The sequence below is a fragment of the Pseudopipra pipra genome, chromosome 11 (assembly GCF_036250125.1).
Source record: "Pseudopipra pipra isolate bDixPip1 chromosome 11, bDixPip1.hap1, whole genome shotgun sequence".
NCBI classification, from domain to species: domain Eukaryota; kingdom Metazoa; phylum Chordata; class Aves; order Passeriformes; family Pipridae; genus Pseudopipra; species Pseudopipra pipra.
This window is the reverse complement of record NC_087559.1, coordinates 16,656,641-16,675,040: the sequence shown is the minus strand read 5'-3', so window position 1 is coordinate 16,675,040 and position 18,400 is coordinate 16,656,641. Positions and strand designations below refer to the sequence as shown.

The 18,400-nt window shown below is 46.2% G+C and overlaps 1 protein-coding gene across 3 annotated transcripts in view; it reads left to right on the top strand.

Moving 5' to 3' along the window:
• The window catches only part of CACNA2D2 (calcium voltage-gated channel auxiliary subunit alpha2delta 2), a 209,160-nt gene that overhangs the window by 19,012 nt on the left and 171,748 nt on the right, over nucleotides 1-18,400 (top strand). For all 3 annotated transcript variants that reach the window (XR_010433513.1, XM_064667862.1, XM_064667863.1), the window contains exon 2: nucleotides 3,760-3,841. Coding sequence is in view for 2 of the 3 variants with exons in the window: in XM_064667862.1 (XP_064523932.1) it covers nucleotides 3,760-3,841 (82 nt within the window). In the remaining variant the exon portion in view is untranslated. The remainder of the gene's footprint in view (nucleotides 1-3,759; nucleotides 3,842-18,400) is intronic.

Below are 18,400 nucleotides of genomic sequence, written 5' to 3'. Positions count from 1 at the left end.
TTAAAGCCTACTTTATCTCATCTTTAAGAAAAATCAAATATGCAAATTGTGAAATCAATTAACATTTTTGTAGTTTTCTTTGGAGAGGGAGTGATAAATGGAGTTGTGTTTTCAAAAATCACTTATGTCCCTCGCAAATGTTGCACAGGAGGCTGTAAAATGTACAGGGGAAGGAAACAACTATTTTTTTCAATACTAAAGATTTTTTAATGGATATCCTGCATGTGCCTATGATAGTTGGAGGGTTGTTGGGTTGGAAGAGTCCTGTGGAGACTCCTCAGCAAAGACAGTGCCAGCAGAGATGATGGGGATCAGTGGGGTGTGCTGGGTATGTCACAGCCAAAGAGGGGACAGGGGATGGTGGGGCTGTCAGGCTCCATCCATGCAGTTCCTGCAGGCACAGAGCTAATGAGTGCTGTCACAAATTCTTGAGCTCAGAGGTTTTCTCCTCACCCACGTTGGTTCACTGCAGCAAACACCGAAGCGGTGCTCGGTTTAAGGGGGGACTGTGCACATGGCTCATAAAGGGAGCCTGGTGGCTTTCCTTGAGCGCCACCACAGCCATGCCAGTGGCTTCCCAGTCAGTGCTTCAGCTGTTTTCTTCATGCTTTATTTGTAAATGACATTTCACGAGAGCAGCAGGGCGCTCCCGGCTGCCTGGTTTGGGGAGTTAGCGCTCCGCGAGCCCCGTAACGCACCTGAGGCGTGCAGGAAGGGCCCAGGAATGCAATGACTGTCATGTCTTATTGCTCCCAGCTTCCATGGGGGACACACTTCAAAGAGAAATCTCCATGTTCATCATGGGCTAGCAGTTCCTTTGCCCTCTTCATCCTTGCTACGGTTGTCTTGCATAAAATTTTAAGTGCGTTGGCTGTGAGAGAGAAACAAGAGGCAGAAGGTCAACTTAAACAGAATAATAATGGGATTTATGTATTTTATTTTATTTTTTTTTAATGTTAGCTTTCAACCCAAATATGGCAAGTGAAATGAAACCTTCCAATTCTGGGATGTGGCCCACTCTGAAGACTTCTGGTCCTGGATGTGGCCAGGGCTAGAGGGACACAGTAATGGGTCACCCAAGGGTTTTAACAGTGTTGTGATGTGGGTAAGGAATGTGCTGGTTAGAAAAAAGAGTTTTTACTACCACTGGCAAAAGCTCTTGTGTAGCCATACCACACCAAAAAAAGAAGCTGCTTCTGCTATTATTTTTTTTAATCTAGAAACCTGGCATCAGCTATGCCAAAATGCCCTCCTTATTAGATAGTGTAATATGCATATTTAGTTATTTTAATAGTGGTACCTAAAGCTTGTACTACAAGGCTTAGCTGGACTCTTTGGGAAACTGCTGTAAGGCAGCACAATTAAAGGGAGTTGTAGTCTTTCTCATGAATGGCTTTTCTTTAAAATAGTAGTACTTCTTGGGGTGGAGGCAGGGGGTGGAATAAGTTTAAAATTTTTTTTTTAAAACAAATCTGGTGACTGGATTTAAATTAATTGTAAATCCCAGCCCAACTGAGCGCTCAGTGTCTCTTTAGCATATGCCAACAGAGTAATATTGATGCCTCTGTCTTCCTCTGTAACTAATCCTCTCTGAAGGCTTGGCCATACGTGACATTTAAGCGGATATGAACAGTTGTTAATGTGATGGATACAGCTCAAGATGGGGGGTAATTTTCCCTTGCTGTGGTGTTGTAGGTGTTCCTGGGGAGAGCTGACACAGGCAGGTGTCACTGAAATCAAGGATCTTGCACAGAGCTGGAAGTTAAGGGAAAGTGTCAGCTCCATAAGTGCTCAGTGGGGTTTCTCGGACCTGTGGCTGAGTATGAGCTTATAATTGATTTTTTTTTCAGTTCACTGGAGAAACTGAAGGAGGGGAAAAAAATAAATCCAGTTTTGGTATTCCAGGGCATATTTTTTAAATTAATGTTTTGTGTAAAAATAAATATTTTTTGGTGAAAATACTTCATAAGACTTATGGATAACTTTGGTACTCAGGTTAACCTGAATATACCTTTGATAGCAAATAAAACATCTGAAAAAGGAAAAGAAAGAAAAACCCCAACCCAGCCCCCCTCAGCCCTGTCTGTGACCTGGTACCTTCACCCTGCAATCCCACTGAAGGCTTTGCTTTCCCTCCTTTGGCAGAACAGGGGGTTTGCAAATGTCTTCACCCATCTCATTCCCTGGATTTCCCCTCCCCAGCCAGGCTTGCAGGGGAAAAGAGACAGCGTTGCCTCTGCAGGAATGTGGGAAATGGCTTAAGTTACAGTGGAAGACTGATAAGGCTTGGCGTGTGCAATTAAATCTTGTTTTCATCCACAGCCTTGTATGTTATTAACTGGCATGAGTTTTGCCTGTGTGAGTAACACACGTCTGTCTGCCAGTCCCTCCCTCTGTCCTGTTTGTCCCCCCACCCCTCACAAGCTCTGCTCTGCCGCTCGGCTCAGGCATCTTTCTGCTTTGACATTTCTGCCCAGCTTTTGGGCTGGGCTGTGCAATTCAGAGTCCTCTGAGGCCCAGCTGAAAAACAGCTGGGTTTCTTTGCTCCTTGATCTCCGGGAGAGCCTCTCCACCGTTTGGGATGGTGTGAGAGCGTGCGTGGGCTGCCTGGGGGATGTCTATTTGCACGAAGGATGAAACCACTTGGTGAACCCGACCAAAGAGCAACCCCCCCGAGCTGGTCTGCTCCCTCCTACCATCGCTTTGCTGTGCTGCTGGCCTTACCTTCCACTCCTTGTGTTCCTTCCCTCCTTTCCCCTGTGTATGTTGAGAGAGCACTGTTGCTCTGGAAAAAGCACTGAAGGCAGTGCCAAGTGGTGCAGAGGCAATCGAGTGCTGCTTTTCCAGGTCAGACGGGAGATTTGACATTTGCGTGGTCAGCGGCTGGAGTCGGGAAATCTCATTAAAAGAAGGAGAGTTATCAAGTTCTGTGGATTTAGAAGAGGGTTTATTTGTTGTTGTTTTTGACGTGGAGTGATTGTTCTAAGCAGAAATCTGTGTGGTTGAATGTACGGGAGGGTGCTGTGCCTGCTGGAAGCCCTGGCAGCCTCCCTCGCCGTACGGGGCTCAGGACAAAGGAGATGCCACGTGGCAGCTCCTGGCCCTTCCCGCTGCCCGGGGAGGCAGCTCTGCCTGCAGGGAACCTGGCACTATCTGTGCCTGGCTCAGGCTGGGCTTAGCTGAAGGTGCAAAGCAGCTGAGCCCTCGGGCACTGGCTGCTCGGCGCTTGGCTCCGGGCTCTGCCCAGGTCCCCCCTGTTGTGCCGCAGTGATAATCCATTGCCGCAGTAGGACAGACACCTCTGGCCCTGCCACGGCTCTGGGTTTGCTCTCTGCCACAGAGCCCTGCTGAAGCACTAAGCTGTTTTCTGTGCTCCACATCACTTCGACCTTGTTAATCACTCTGGGCTTAAGTAATTATCTACTGCAACTGTTTGTATAAGGAGAAAATAAACCCTTACGCCTTGCAGTTTTTGTTGTACCTTTCCCCCCTCTTCTCTCTGTGGCGCCTTGTGCATAAATTTTGGACTCTTGAAGTTTATAACCTGCCCCAGCTGTAATTCTCAAAGCAGTGTGTCCCTGGTGCTGTGCCTGCACTTGGTGCTGCAGAGGGAGAGCAATGAACTTAACTGAGGCACTGATTTCCTTCCTCTCCCTTCAGACCCTTGCTTATCTACTCAGTGTCAGGGCTCTGACTCTTTCTCTCTCTCTCTCTCTTTCTCTCCCTTCCTCTTTCTCTCTTTCTCTCCATCTCTTGCAGTATGCAGTACTGGGCCAGGAGGCTGGAGCAGGAGATTGATGGAGTGATGAGGATATTTGGTGGAGTCCATCAGCTCAGAGGGGTAAGCTGTCTGTCTTTTACCTGTGCTGCCTTCCTTGTGGCAATGAATGTTCTCATCTGCAGAAATCACCTGTGTGAACACTTGCACTAAGTCACCTTCTCACCCATGTGCAGGGTCATGGCTGGCTGTGCTTCTGGTTCCTGGGCAACTTGATGCATTTATCAAGTGTGTGGGAGTGAGTGTGGTTTGTATCTGTCTGTCTCTGGGGCCGCATGTCACTGCTATCTGAGCATGTACCTGTGGGGTTTTTCCTACATGACACACTAAATGCATCTTAAATCCATCTAACCTTTCCTCCAGGGACTGAAGGTAGTTTAATTTGTGTTTAAACTTCTGTTGACAAAGCAGGAAATGTTGAAAGGATAATTTGGCTAGCCCTGTGTTTTTAAATACACATTGCAGGTAAATCTGTAATTCTTGTTTGGCTTCTGTTTCCAAGTGGCACAAAACAAAATCCTGTTACTGATGTTTGCATCTGCCTCCTGCTCCCTGAGTTAGCACCAGGGCACAGCAGGCTGCAGGAGCCAGACCTGCTCTTCTCCTGACAACAGTGCTCTGGGCTGGATTAGGGCAGTTACAGAACTGCTTAATTCTGGTTTGTTGGATTCATGGATCAAAGAGTCTTTAAGACCCTCCCTGTTTCTCTTCCAGTAAGACCCTGCTTCCCCTTCCCCACGCTGTTGTGCTGACTAGATGTTTTGAAATGGAACAGTTTGGAGTTACGGTGTTAATCTAAAGAAAACAGACTTCTCTAGGATGCTAAATATGTTACCCCAGAAAAAAAAGCATGGGTGTATTTGTGTTTTCTCATGACAGTGGCATGTTCTTCTCAGATGCCAATAATTTATGGGACTCTTACTGTCTGCCCTGCACTGGTAGCTATGTTGGCTTAAACAGAGCTGTTCATGTTTTATACTGTTGGTTGTAACCCGTTGTCTAAACACAGAGGTTGCACTATTGTCTTTTAAATGCATTTTGAAATGAGTTTATTACCCGAAGGCTTGCAAAACTCTTCATGGTTCATCCATTCATTTGCATTCATATTTGAGCTCTAGAACAGTGTATCTGGGCTTTGCTTGCAATCATTTCAACCCAACTTCAACTGGATTGATACAAAGCTTCATGTGCAGCATGAAAAGCACATACACCAACTTGGGTTTTAACAGATATTTTTTGATTGTAGCCATGCATCTGTGCAATGCAGTTTTGCATGTTGGCAGGGTCTTAGAATCAGAGCCAGGGATGCCAGTTTTCCAGGCAATACAATGGCACAGCAGCCAGCATTCTCTTCAGCAGAGAACAGTTATAAAAAACAAAAAGACTGCTACTACATTTTGTACGTGTCCTCTCTTACAATTTATTCTTATTAGCTTTGATTTTACTCCTTTGCATGTTAAATAGGTATATCATGTAATTTTTTTAATGCCATAATTAAATAGAAATTACACCTCCAATTTGCCAGCACTTGACTCCTATTGGCCAGTCAGTCAATTACAGGTAAGAGAGCTTCCCACTTTTTCTGTTTAATTCTACTGGTAGAACATAATGCATCACTTCAATGGATTAATTCTGGATAAACTGACTACAGAGGGATTGAAGGGGCTTTTTGAAATCTGTTTTGGAATCTTATGAAGGGAGGAAGCTAATTATTGTATCTGGTGAATGCACAAACCTCCTGAAGCCAAGAAATGAGCTATTGAAAATTCCAATGTGCAGCTGTTAAAAGACGAGAAAGGACTGATAGAGGCTGACTGTGGATCTCTAGGGCGGAACTTGGGATGTGGAGTTCAGGTTTGATACATAATGACACTTAAGGACCACATCACTTGCTAATGCACACTGGCACAGCTTCACTGACGGCAAATAGCCTGGAGTGCTTCCTCCTGAAGAACTCAGAGCTGTTCTTGCAGGGAGTCCTTACCCACCAGTTGCACACAGGTTCTTCTGGGTTATGGTGTGGGAGCTGTTTAATGTCATAAAGCTGTACTGTAAACTACTTGCAGACATGGATTAAAAAAAGGGAAATTAGAAGAGGTCCATATTCTGCTGCAATCACACTCAAAATTTAGAAGGTGGCAACTAATTCACAAGGTTCAGTCTTGGTCTGTGCTTCCCTTCTTGTAAAGGGCACTCCCTGGGCATGACTTGGATGTCACAGCTCTCCTTGCTCCATCATCGTGCTCCAGGATGGAGGGGCTGGAATCCAGTACCACCCACACAGCTGTGGTGTGCCCTGACACAGAGTGAGGGGGTCAGGGGGCAGGGAAAGCCCCTGCCCCAGGATCTATGGGAGCTGAAACACTCTGTGGCTGGGAGCTCATCCCACCCACTGGGATTTTGCAGGAAGGATTATTATTAAGCAAGATTAGACCCATGAGGGGTGGGAAGGATAAAGAAAAATGAGGCAAGTAGAAGTTCTTTGGGACTGCCGTGTTGGCCTGGGACATGTCTGCCTGGGGGGACTTCTGGCTCACAGTGCAGAGGGAATGATACTGCAAGTAAAGGAAAGTGCTCCAGTGTCACCAAAGACAGAACTGGTCCCTGTGAACTCAGTGGGGTCCATCATGCAGGTGCTGGGTTCCACTGCCAGCTCCCACTGGTCTGTGAAGCCTGTAAGCACTGGAGGTGGTGCCGTGCCAGAAATGGATCTTCCCTTTCCAGTTCAGGCCTGAATCTCAAAGTGACAGACCAAATAGTAATAAAAAATACCCTCCTCTGAGGTTTGTCAGGCTTACTGATGAATATTTTGGGGGGGGTGTTGCTGTGAAAGGATGTGGACCTGTTCTTTGGTTATTGCCTGAAATCATAACTTGTGGCATATGAGGCATGAAATTTATTGTCCGAAAGATGGTGTCCGGGAACACAACGGTGCTGAGTATTTTATCTTCCCGGAGTGCTGCCCATCCAAGAATTATTTTTAACTCTTCAGTTATCTCCTAGAATTGGCATACAAAATGTCCAATGCCCCTGCTTCCCTCCTCTCCTGCAGGGTGGACAGGCACCTTGTGTGCTTCCAAGATTATCCAAGCTTGCACCACTCAGTGCTTCTTTGCACAAGGGGACCATTTTTCTGGAGCAATTACAGAGGAGGGTGAGAGGCTCTGGGATGCAAAGGGGTGTTCTTAAAATAGTTCTTAAAATTTCTAGAATAAGGAATATAACACAAAAATCCAGCTTCCTGACTTCTGTTTTTTTCTGTTAGACTTCTATTTTTTTCTGTTAGTGACTTTTTTGTGGCTACAGTGGACTCTTCCATCACTTTGCAGGACAAAAAAAAATGTTTTGCTTTGACATTTCTTGCTACACTGCACTAAATTTTTCCTTCCTCCAGCATTTTGGCACAAGTAGAACTTGTTGACTTTAGTAGAAAATGAATGAATTTATTGTGTTTCCAGCCTAGATGCTGCAAAACCTGTTCCAGGGTAGACTCTGGCTCAAGAGATTTCCCATGCTGGTGCAGCCCTGTCCCAGCCTACCCGTGTCCTGCTGTGCTGGCACTCGGGACAGACCGATGACAGCAGAGCTGTCTGTGCCGCTGGCTTTTTGTGCCTCACTGAGCAGCTCCCCTGGATGTTGTGTTAAAACTCTTTTTCTGGATAGCTGGGCTGAGGCTCCGAGTCTGCCCTGGCTTGTTACCTAAATTGTGTTTGATCCTGTGTCTCCTGAGATGAGCAGCGAGCTGGTCAGAACATCCCGTCCTCCCCCTCTAGTACCTGTTAGCCGTGGTGCCTGTAATGGGCTTGTTTCCTTGCTAACAGTTACTGAGGAAGCCAAAGCCTTCAGAATGAAAAGGCTCCTTTTCTACTCTCTCTTTCTTTTTCTCTTCCCTCTGCTTGTCTTTTCCTGAGGACTGCTCCCATAGCAGGGCTGAGCACTCACCCAGGGGCTTTGTGCCCTTCCACAAACAGACCTCAGCAGGGGCAAAGGTGGGCAGCAGAGCTGGACCCAAGCTGCGCTGCTGTCCTCCTGCTGCTTTGGATGAACAGACCTTCAGTCTGTCAAGCTGGTTTTGTACTCTTCTTCCTTCCTTCTGAGGTGTTAAGGGAAGTCAAGAAATAGTGTCGGGGTAGATAGTTGCCAGGGCAGATACGGATTCTGCTGGCCTTGGTGATGAGGAACCACCTGGTCTGTAAAGGGTGAGATGGCCCCAAACGTGAGCCCAGGGTGGGACACAGGGAGCAGTTTTCTGGCTGAGCTGGGCAGGCAGTGACCCTCTGCCTGAGCTGTGCTTGGTCCTCAATATGGGTGGCTCCACAGAAAACAGGATGAGCCCAGGGAAAAGGGAGACTTGTGCTGTGCCCGTTGGGATGCAGCCTGCTGCCCAAGGGGTTTGCTGATTGTGGCACAGCAGAAATGGTTTGGCTTGGTCCTAGTAATCAATATCTGATTTTACTTCAGTGGATTTTTATGTCTGTCTATTATTCTTGCTTGTTATCTTGTGCTGTTTTCTCAGCTTTGTTTTGCCAGTTTGGCATCTCTGCCTGGCAGAAGTGCTGCTGTTCATTCATCTGGGCTTTTGTAAAAGGGAAGGACAGATCCTGCTGGCCAGGGCTTGGGGCAGGGTGACCAGGATCTGTGCAGGTGTCCCTGCCTTTGCCTCAGCCTGCCTGTCCCTTCTGTTCAGTGCTGCTTCTCTGATACATCACCTCTTGTACTCAAAGCGTGGCCATCCTTTAGTTGAGGCAGCCGCAGGTGAGGAACTGTGATCGAGCCGTGCACAAGCAAGAACTTGAATTAAAAAACTAGTATACTAGCAGAGTTTTGCCTTGGATCTGAAGAGCTCAAGTGGCATCTGCCTTGTATACTGCTGCAGTCACTAGCACTCCTCCTGTGATGGGGTCTCTGCAGTACCGAGTGTTTCACGTGGCTCTCTGAGTGCATCCCTTACAAAACTGCTGGTACAGATCTACAGTTTCTTTAATGCCAGCACTAGGAGGTGAGACATGCTCTTATCAAAGGAGCTGTCAAGGTTTTCTGTTCAACTTTTTTGATCTTGGGTAACTACTGGAATAATAATAAGATAGCCTAAGTCTTCCGAGTAGCTGTGGTATTACATGATGTTTAATTTGCTCTTTTGTTTTCTTTGGGTGTAGGAACATTCACCTGGTCATTCAGTAGGGCTGGAGGATTTGAAAAGTGTTTATGGGATTTTAAATGAAGGATGCTAGGGAATTGGAGACCCCCTGCACGATGCTCTGGACACAGTGTCTGAGAAGCCTCTCTGAAGGGATCTGTCACATGGACTGGGCATCTACAGAAGGGCAGTCCTGTGGTCCTTAGACATGGCAGAGTTGGGAGTGAGATGCTAATCTTCTGATATTCAATCTAGTAGCATAACCCCCAGTTTGGACTTCAAAACACCATAGCAGAGTGCATTTGGCCTTTTCCTTCTGAGGAGTCAGCCCCAGCTTGTGGAAAGGGAGACGAGTGATGCCCAGTGACTGCACTGTGCTCAACAGAGTTGAGAAAAGGAGTCTGAACCCAAAGCTTGGGCAACACACAAAGCCGGCTGCTTGTGCTGCAGCAGCACTGAATGCCTGCCTTCTTCCAGATGCCAAAAGGGAGAAAGGACCTAACTGAGTTTTCCAACAGCTAGTGCCCATCTGGGGACTGACCAAGAGTGTGGGCTCTGTACCCCAGTGACATGATGCCTGTCACCAGGCTCTTGGTTCCCAAGCTTATGCATAATCTGTCTGATCCTTGCTGTTGCTCTCCTCTCTTCCCTCCCCCTCTCCTACCAGCGTGCACACAGCCTGCTTCCGCACACCATCGCTGTGCCCTCCCCTGCTCCTCATGTTTGATAAGAGGAAGTGTGCGATGCCAGATAAACACATTCCTGTTCCAAACTGCTTGGGTTTATTTTAATCTGCCTGGGCCGTTCAGCAGCCTCAGCACTCTGTTCAGCACCGAGTGCAAAGCCAACGCTGTATTAGCAAGGAGCAGCATTTAAATGTCCTTAGCTTTGCAGCGGCCTGGTTGGGAAAGAGGGATCCTCTGCCACCCCTTGCTTGGGCCAGTGCCTGCCATCATTAGCCCCCTTACACCCATCATCTCACTTCTCACTCTTCCTCTCTACTAGAACCATATTGCATCCGTACTGCGAGATGTCAGGGAAACATATGCTCCAGCTTTTAGTACATTTGCATAATTAGAGTAATGTGTATGAATAATTTATAGCTGTATGTGGCTGCTCAGTGTGTGACGTTAGCACCCCTCACTAAATCCTTTCCAGTGGGTGGTGCAGATCCTGCACCAGAGCCATTGTGCCCATGCAGTGTGCAGCCTGTTGGCAGATGCAGGGGCCCTGCTTTGGGAGATCAGGGTGTGCACATATCTGTGTGTCTCTGTGTGAGTATATATATATATATATATTTAGTAGAGAAAGATGGGCTTTTACAGTTCTAGGGGAAGAGCAGGTTAGAAGTCTTAGAGGCTAAAATGCCTCAGACTCTTAGACTCAAAACTCGCTCCGTTTATGCAGAAGCTGTGAATGAAAATGTTCTGCAACATTTGAAAGCTGAGGCAGGGATTTTTCCAGCAGGACTCAGGTGTGACTAGTTTGTGTGCCAGGATTATGGGTTTTTTTAAATTACTTTTTCAGATCATAAAACTTAGCAGCTTGTGGGGGAGAGGGATAAACGTGCCTGCACTGTGTCACAGAGCCTGATCTCAATCAGTCAGTCAATAAATAGTAGCAAAGAATTGCCTGGGCACTGTCTCACTGTTCACCAGCTCTTTAGTGTGTGACTTCTCATGCTAGAAAGCCCAGAGTCCCAGGTAAGTTTTCTAAAGGAGTGATCTGAGTGGATGAATTGTGGTATTTATTTTCCAGTTAATTTTAGCTTAAACTGTATTTGGCCCTTTCCAAATGTTTGAGAGCCTTGGCTGGAAAGCACTGTGTAAACTGGAGTGAAGTGCAGGCGTGCTCACTGACCGAGCTCATTGGTATTGTCCACTGGGAAACTGAGGCAGGTGGTTAAGCTGAGCAGGTCTGCAGAACCAACATGATGGAGAACAGTCCAGGCTGCACCACAAGGGTACAGCCAGTGGGTCCTTAGAGGGGGTGTGTTTAGAAGGGTAACAGGCAGAGTAATAGTCCTTAAAGCCCTTGCTTTGAACCTTTTCACTTTACAGAATTACTTTGTGAAGATAATACACTTTTAGCCAGTTGGTGAGTTTTCAAAATCCGAGGGGACTGCTGTTGGGTTTTATGGAGTCATTTCTGATTTATATTGCCGTCAGTGACAAGTTAAATGAGCCCAGCATTCAACAGCCTGATGTTCAGGTGTGTGCAGCTCCTGAGTGTGCTGCTCTGCGCTTCCTATCCAAAAATGTAGCCGTTGTACCAAGCCAGTCAACAACCATGTTTGTAAAATCCTCATGAATATTCAGTGAAACTCTTAGAATTGATGCTGCTGCCATTACTCATGAATCCATGGGAACCATGGGACCCTGGCTGGTGTTTCTGGAAGCCTCCCTCACCCAGGTTGTCCTGCCCTCAACTGAAGGAGCCTGTGTGGTCCCCACATCCCTTGCAGCTTGTTACCTTCAGGCTGCATTTAAAAACAAAGCAAAGCAAAATCCAAACCAACCCTGCCAGAATGCAGGATGAATAATTAGGTGGAGATCATTAAAGTTTGCCTTCTTAAAAACATACATAGATTATTCTTTAATGGAAAGTTAATTGTTTTATTATTCTCTCCAGATGGTTCTTTTCCTTTACATCCACAGGGGAATTGATATAGCCTGGAATTCAGCCTCCTGTGAGCAGAGCTGATAACCAAAAATGCAACTCTATCACTGATCAAGATACAAAACACAGAAAATGTGTATCTGTATTCCATCATAATTTCAGCTTTTTCCCTTTCTAACATTTTAAGTATTATTTATATGCTCTGAGTTCCTCTTTGGCTTGAAGTGCTGCAGGCTGGAGAGTTTGCATTTCTCTTCCTTGTAGGTTTGCCAGGCAAACACTAGGTATTGTACACTACTGGATCCTGGTTTTCTTGTGGACCCATTACTTTTAGATACTGGACTATGGAGGATCTTGCAACTGTAAGCACTGAAATACGCAGTTCTACTGAAAGGTTTAAGGAAGGAAACTGTCATTAGATACTTGGGGTTATCGTACAGAGGAAGCAATAAGATGTGTCACGTGCCCTTTGTTCTGTATGTAGAAATGCAGGAGGGCTTTGGAAGTTGGGAGACAATGGAGGAGGTGACTTCTCAAGGGCACAGTTGTGGCTGTTATGTTGTAGTGTGGCTCCAGCCAGGGAAATTGCAGCGGGGAGCTTGCATGTCAAGTGAGCGTATTTATCGTTCCTCATTACAGCAGGTCACCTTTGACATCTGAAGTGAATAACTTGAATGGGCCCCTTATTTCAAACACCCAGCCATGCTGATCTGTTGGCCTGCAATGATTCTGCTGGTTTTATAGGTACTTATTCCCTTTTAATTATTTAGAGTTAAGATACTACTGTAAGGGAGGGAGAGAGAGTGGAGTCTGATTTCAGATCAGCCTCACCTTGCTCATAAACAGATCAACTGGACTTCAATACTGGAGAACTTTGCCTGAAGACTGAGGACCTGTGCTCTGGTTAAAGCTGTAGTTTGCTGTTACTTTATTGACAGAGATGGCTCTGCTTTTGGGAGGAACTGCCTCTTGGGAGACTCCAGATCTTGGGGATCTGTCCCTTTCCAACACTTGTATCCTTTGCATCTTACTTTGACAATGCTGCATACCATGAGCTTGAAAAACTCCACATTCTTTTGTGTCTTAGGGATGATCCAGCCTCTCTCATCGTTTGAGAGGTCATGTCCAGAGCAGTGAAGAATGAAGGGAGAAATGAAAGTGAACAGGCCAAGGAGGCAGTATAGCAGGAAGGTGATGCCAATGGTTATGGATTCTCCTCTCTCTTCTCTTGCTCTCAGGCTGATCAATGCCAACTGACATATGTGGAGCATCTCCTCTGTTTTGATATATTTTGGAGGATTTCTCTGTTTCATTTTTTTTTTTTGGATTTATATTTGTTCCTGGTCCTTGTGATTCAGTTATTCACTGGGCTTCAGATTTTATTGACTTTTCTCCCTTTTCTAAGTGACCTTTCACACCTGTAAGCTTCCAAGACAGATTTAGTATGTATTTGTTCAGCACCTACCATAGCCAATAGTGTCATGCTTTTTGGACACTGACTATAGTATAAATATTAAATAGGGAGTAAGAGCACTGAGAAAAAACCGGCCTGAATGAAACATGAGATCTACTGATGCAAAGAGATGCTGTGAATGAGAGGCATGGCTCTTCCTAGCAGGGCAGTCCCCTAAATGCCTGGGTGATGTGGCTTGGACTGGTGGCAGGATCTAGATGTCTGTGTGTGTCAGGAGCCTCTCTAGGGATTGTTTAAGCAGTGGCATTAGTTATCATCTGTTGGATGCCCAAGTGAAGCCGTTGCTTGTAGCCAGGAGGCAGGGAGCAGATTTTCAGTTCCCTGCTGTGACTGTAAGGCCGGGTAAATAGAGGAGGAGGAGACAGCAGGGGGTTTATGTGACTTGAGGAGCAAAGAAGATTGTAATGGTAAATGTTGGATTACTTTTAAAAACAAGTAGGTCATTGAAGATACCATGGTTGATGAAAAGAAAAAGAAAGCCAGGTGCATTTACTCCTTGTTCTTCTAAGATTTGTTACACTATAAAGCTCACTTCACTGCTCAGCATGCTGTCATTTTTAATTTTGGAAGTTCTTTGTTTCTGTTGTTGTCAGTGGTCCACCAAAGATGATACTAGACTGAGATTAGGGACCTGGGATCTTCTAAAGAGCCTTGGTTCCCAGTTCCCTTGGGCACTGTGAGTAGGCTGGGCCTTACTGTAATGCTTGCTGGGAACATCAGCTGTTGTTCCGTTTCCTGCTCCTGCAGGATTTGCCTGTGACTCCACAGTACTCAAATTGTTTAAAATTCAGCTTATTTTTTGTCTTCTGCCCCTTTTGCAGAGTGCTAGAATGCAAGAAAAACATCCATTTCTATCTCTGTCTTTTGTAGAGGGGAAAGGATGGCTACCTAACATCCAGTGATAATAATTTGCCATGAGGTATACACATGGAATATTCATACTGTATATGTCCAATTCTGAGTATAAATGAGAGCTCCAATGTGTTCTTAAACTCTCAGTGACTTGCTGTTCACTGAAAAAGAAATCCTGGCATGATAATACCGTGCTTACCTCTAGTGCATTTCATGGCTGATTATTAAAATTACTTGCAAACAAGTTTGCTCTCACATCTCAACACTGGAGAGAGGGAAAACATTACAGATTCTCTCTGACAGTAGGTGAATTGAGGCTTGGGTGAGGGAAGTCCTTATTCTGCACACTGAGTCTGAAGGAGGGCTGGGGAGGGAACCTGTGAATCCCAGCTCCAGGGCTTATCTTCCAAATGTCTTCCTTAATAACAACGGTTCGGTTTGTCACTTCTGGCTCATTACTACATCTATTAGCACTGAGCAGTGAATCCCAGGAAATGCAAGTGAGAGAGAAACTTTCAGCTTCGAATTTTCCCTCAGGAAACTTATTCCTGGCAAGTTTCGCAAGTGGCAGCTTCTTGTTTATATTCATAGGGTCTGTAACACATGGCGTGTCCTCCTCGGCTCCCCCTCAGCTCCCTCCCATGACCAAAGGGATAAGCCATCGTTCTCCCCGTGCCTCTGCTGCTGGTGTGACTTTGGAGGGCTGTGCTCCTGATGCAGAGCCCGAGCAGCAGTTGATTGCCAGCTTTCCCTCCTCCTTAGATGTGTGCTAGCTCTCGAACGACATTTTGAGGTGCCTGAAGCGTTCTGTGGAAGAAAATTAATTGGTTTTGACAAACCACAGCAGTCCCTTGGGTGCCTGGGAGTGCAACATTTATTGAAACCAGGCAGGAAATCAAAACGCCCTGGTGTTCGCTCACCTCCAGTGCAGCCGCATCAAAAAAAAATAAAAATAAAAAAATCCTTAACCTTCCTCTGAATTTTTCACTCTGACATTTGGATCGTCCACTGACTTTCTAATAAAACCTCCTTTTTCTTTTAGAATAGAGTTTAGTGGTCATGAAAGATGCCAGAATGACAGCCCAGGGATTAGATGGTCTCTGTTTACCCACAGAGCAAATGCAGCATCAGGGCAAACGTACTTGCCATTGTACTTCCACCTTGACCTGCGGCATCCCAAAGGAGGGTAGGGAATTGCAGTTTTTTAGCACTTCTAGACTTGACCTCTCTGCTCACACAACTCAATAAGGAATCAGGCTTCTCCTGCTATTGCAATGCAGTTTTAAGGAAAGGTTTTTCATCACAGCTGTAGGCATAACAACTTCAATGCAAACGTCAAACTGAAAGCACTCTGCTAGCAGAAACCATCTCCCAGCCCTGCTCTTCCAGGAGTCTGGCCTGTCTTCCTAATGTATTGGTTACAGTCTGATTCATTTCTAAAACATATGCTGATATCCAGTGCAAGTTACAACCATTCCTGTTGGCAGAAGAAGATCCCTGTACATGTGTCAGGTGTGTTACAGTGCACAGCCCCAGCCCTGGCTGTGCCCTTCAGTCGGTCACTGGCTTGAGGTCTCTGCTCTGCTCTGTGCAGAGCTGCTCCTGGGAGTCATTAAGTTGCCATCAAGTTTGAATTAGTGTTGGTTCACCTTTAAAAAATACCCAGCAGTGTTCTTCACACAGCTCTGAAGGCAAGACTGGGAAATGAGGGGAGCAGTTTTTAAACAAAAGCGAGTTACTGCCCAGGTGCAGTCACAGAAGAGGGCTGGGGTTAGTTTTGTGTGGAGTGTCCACCTGCCAGCCTCTGAAGTGACAGGTGATTTCTGGACCGTGCTTGCTTGATGGGGCTGTGGAGTCTTTTTACAGGTCCTTTGCTATCTGTGGCCATCTCCAGGAAGGGTGTCAGTAGGGGGAAGTCATATACTTTTAAGCTGTAGGATCAGGGTTATCGCAGATCTTGGCCTCATGGACTGGAAAGAGTACTGGAGCCATTGGAAAGGATTCACAAACAAATGATGTAATGGAGTTATTCAGCCCCTCCAGGGCCTTATTGCAACACATTTCTGGGGTTTAGCAGGTCCTTTTTATGTTGTCCATCACCACAAGATTTACATGGGTATGGTAGGGGTGAACGCTCTGAATTCAGTACAAAAGTACATGAGGGAAGCTGTGTGTTCAGCAGAAGGTCCTGAGCTCCTTGTGTGTCCTCCATAGCTGCAAGTGCCAGACTGAGGTGGGACACCAGCTTTGCCCCAAGGGTGAAGGTGTGGTTAGAAACTCTGCAGGTGGACTGCTTTTCTGGGGTGACAGGGACGGGGGAGCAGTGAGGACAGAGGAAGCATTTGCTTCTGAAGACTTGCTGTGGTTTGGCTCAGTTACCACTTGCAGAGACGGCTCAGGGGTGTGTGGAGTCTGTAAAAGGGACAGATGGGGAGGCCAGCCCTAGGAGGTCCTTGAGACAGAGCAGGTGATGTGACTGCAGCAGGGAGCGGAGGAGCGCGAGTGGCTGCTCGCTCTGCGTCACGGGGACACGAGAGAACTCCTTCAGCAATTAATTAGTGCAGCTGAGGAGCTGAGCTCAGAGCTAAAGGTGATCTGCAGTTGTGCCCACAGACGTGCACAAAGGCTTCATTTTTCTGGCTTGGGACCTAGCTGGGGGCTTGTCCTGGTGGATGTTCATGGATAGCTTGTGGAAGCATTGTCTAAAAGAGAGGGTCATCAGCGACCCTAAACGCAGCTTTGGCAGGCCTGGGTACTGTAGGAGAATTACTGCATAGGCTCCCTCTTTACCTTTTTTCTCCTCTAATGATTCTGCTTTCTGGCATAACAATTACCTGTTTTGGATATCAATGTCTACAGGAAACTGTCTCAAGCTAAAATGGTAAATTAACTGCTTTGAAGCTTATGTCCCAGATGTCAGTAGTGATAGATACTGTTGAGTGGTTTCTAGCTAGAAAAGACTTTGAGCAGTGTCATTTTTCATGGGAAAACTTCCCATATGCTTCTCCAAGAGGCTTTTCTGGGCAATTAAGTGACATGCTGTATGCAGAGATAACATGAATTCAGAGAGCTTTTGCACTTTATCTTCTATGACACACCACACGTGTGATGGCAGCGGTCACCACGGGTTTGGCCCTTGGTCTCAGTTACTTGTGCAGGAGCAGGGCTTGCCATCCCAGCTGTCACCCATAACCAACAGGACTCCTGCAGTCTTTATTGTATGAACAGTCATATGAGCATGGCACACCTTGAAGTTGGGATATGGGAAGATCTGTGGCAGAAAAAATCCCATCCTATGGACAAGTGAGCCCACTGAATGGCCTTGCAGGGCACCAAGAGCCTTCAGGTCCTGAGCTGTTGGGATGTCTGGTAACAGAGACAATCCTCTGGACAACATTTAGGTGTCACAGGAGTGAAGATTTTGATGCAACTGAATGGCAACTTATTTTTGTCTCTTATTAAACAGACTGATAAAGTTCTTCTCACAAGCAGCACCTGACTGTGTCGAGGTGTGCTGCTGCTCACATCTAGGGCCACAGGACAGAGAAGTCTGGGGGAAAACTCAGCAAAACCCATCATTTTGGATACTTGCAGGGTGTCTCATGGCCCTTGGCAAAGGAAGGGTAGAGTATGGATGGTTAGGGGGCTTTCAGAGTCCCCCCCAGAGATGACTTCCTCTGGTAGCACTGGCACCTTCAGTCAGTTTGGGAACCCCTGTGTGCTGCCCAGGTCTCTGTGTGGCTCCATGCCCCAAGCCACCTGCAGCTGTGCTTCCCAGGAGCCAAGTCCTCTGAGATTTTCCTTGCTCCACTCCTCTGTGCCAGCAGTCCTGAGGTTCCTGCTGCTTTGCATTACAGCCATGTGTCAAGAAATCCTGGTTTCTGGGGTCAAGTGCTAAGCATTTGCTTCTTTATCAGATATTTACTTAGGAGGATTTCATTATGCTGAATCTACTGGCTTTGAATAAATTCACATGCAGTAAATTTATTCTCGTTCTTTTGGAAGGGACTTGTGTGTGAGAGAAAACTTTGAAGAAGACCATTTATACCAAAAGCAATTACTTTCAAGGTAATTTTGTATGTATTTTACTGCAGATACTGTATTTCTATTTGACTGTGAGCTTTCTCCCAAGTGCCAGTGCTGTGCTGGAAGTGGAGAAAGTCAGATACTTGAATTTGTGGTGCCCCAACATTTTCACAGTTAACACTGAATGTATTTGTCTGTGCACTCATCTGAGCAAGCTCCACCTGTCTGAATAAAGCTACAGGTTGATGGGATCAGAATCCACTTGTGGTTGCACCAGGTGAAGCGTGGATGTGTTTTGGTTTGCTTTTTTGGGGGCTGGTTGGTTGGTTTTGTTTGGGTTTTTTTGCAACACCAGTGTGTCAGCTTCTGGTTGTTGGATTTCTTCAGCCAAGTGGTAGAGCTGGTCTTTCATGTCACTGGTTTCTTTTACTGTGCTTCAGAGGAAGGGAGCCCAGCAGGTAAGTCATTCAGCACCTCTGTGATGAGCAGAATGAAAGTACTTGGTGTGATAGAA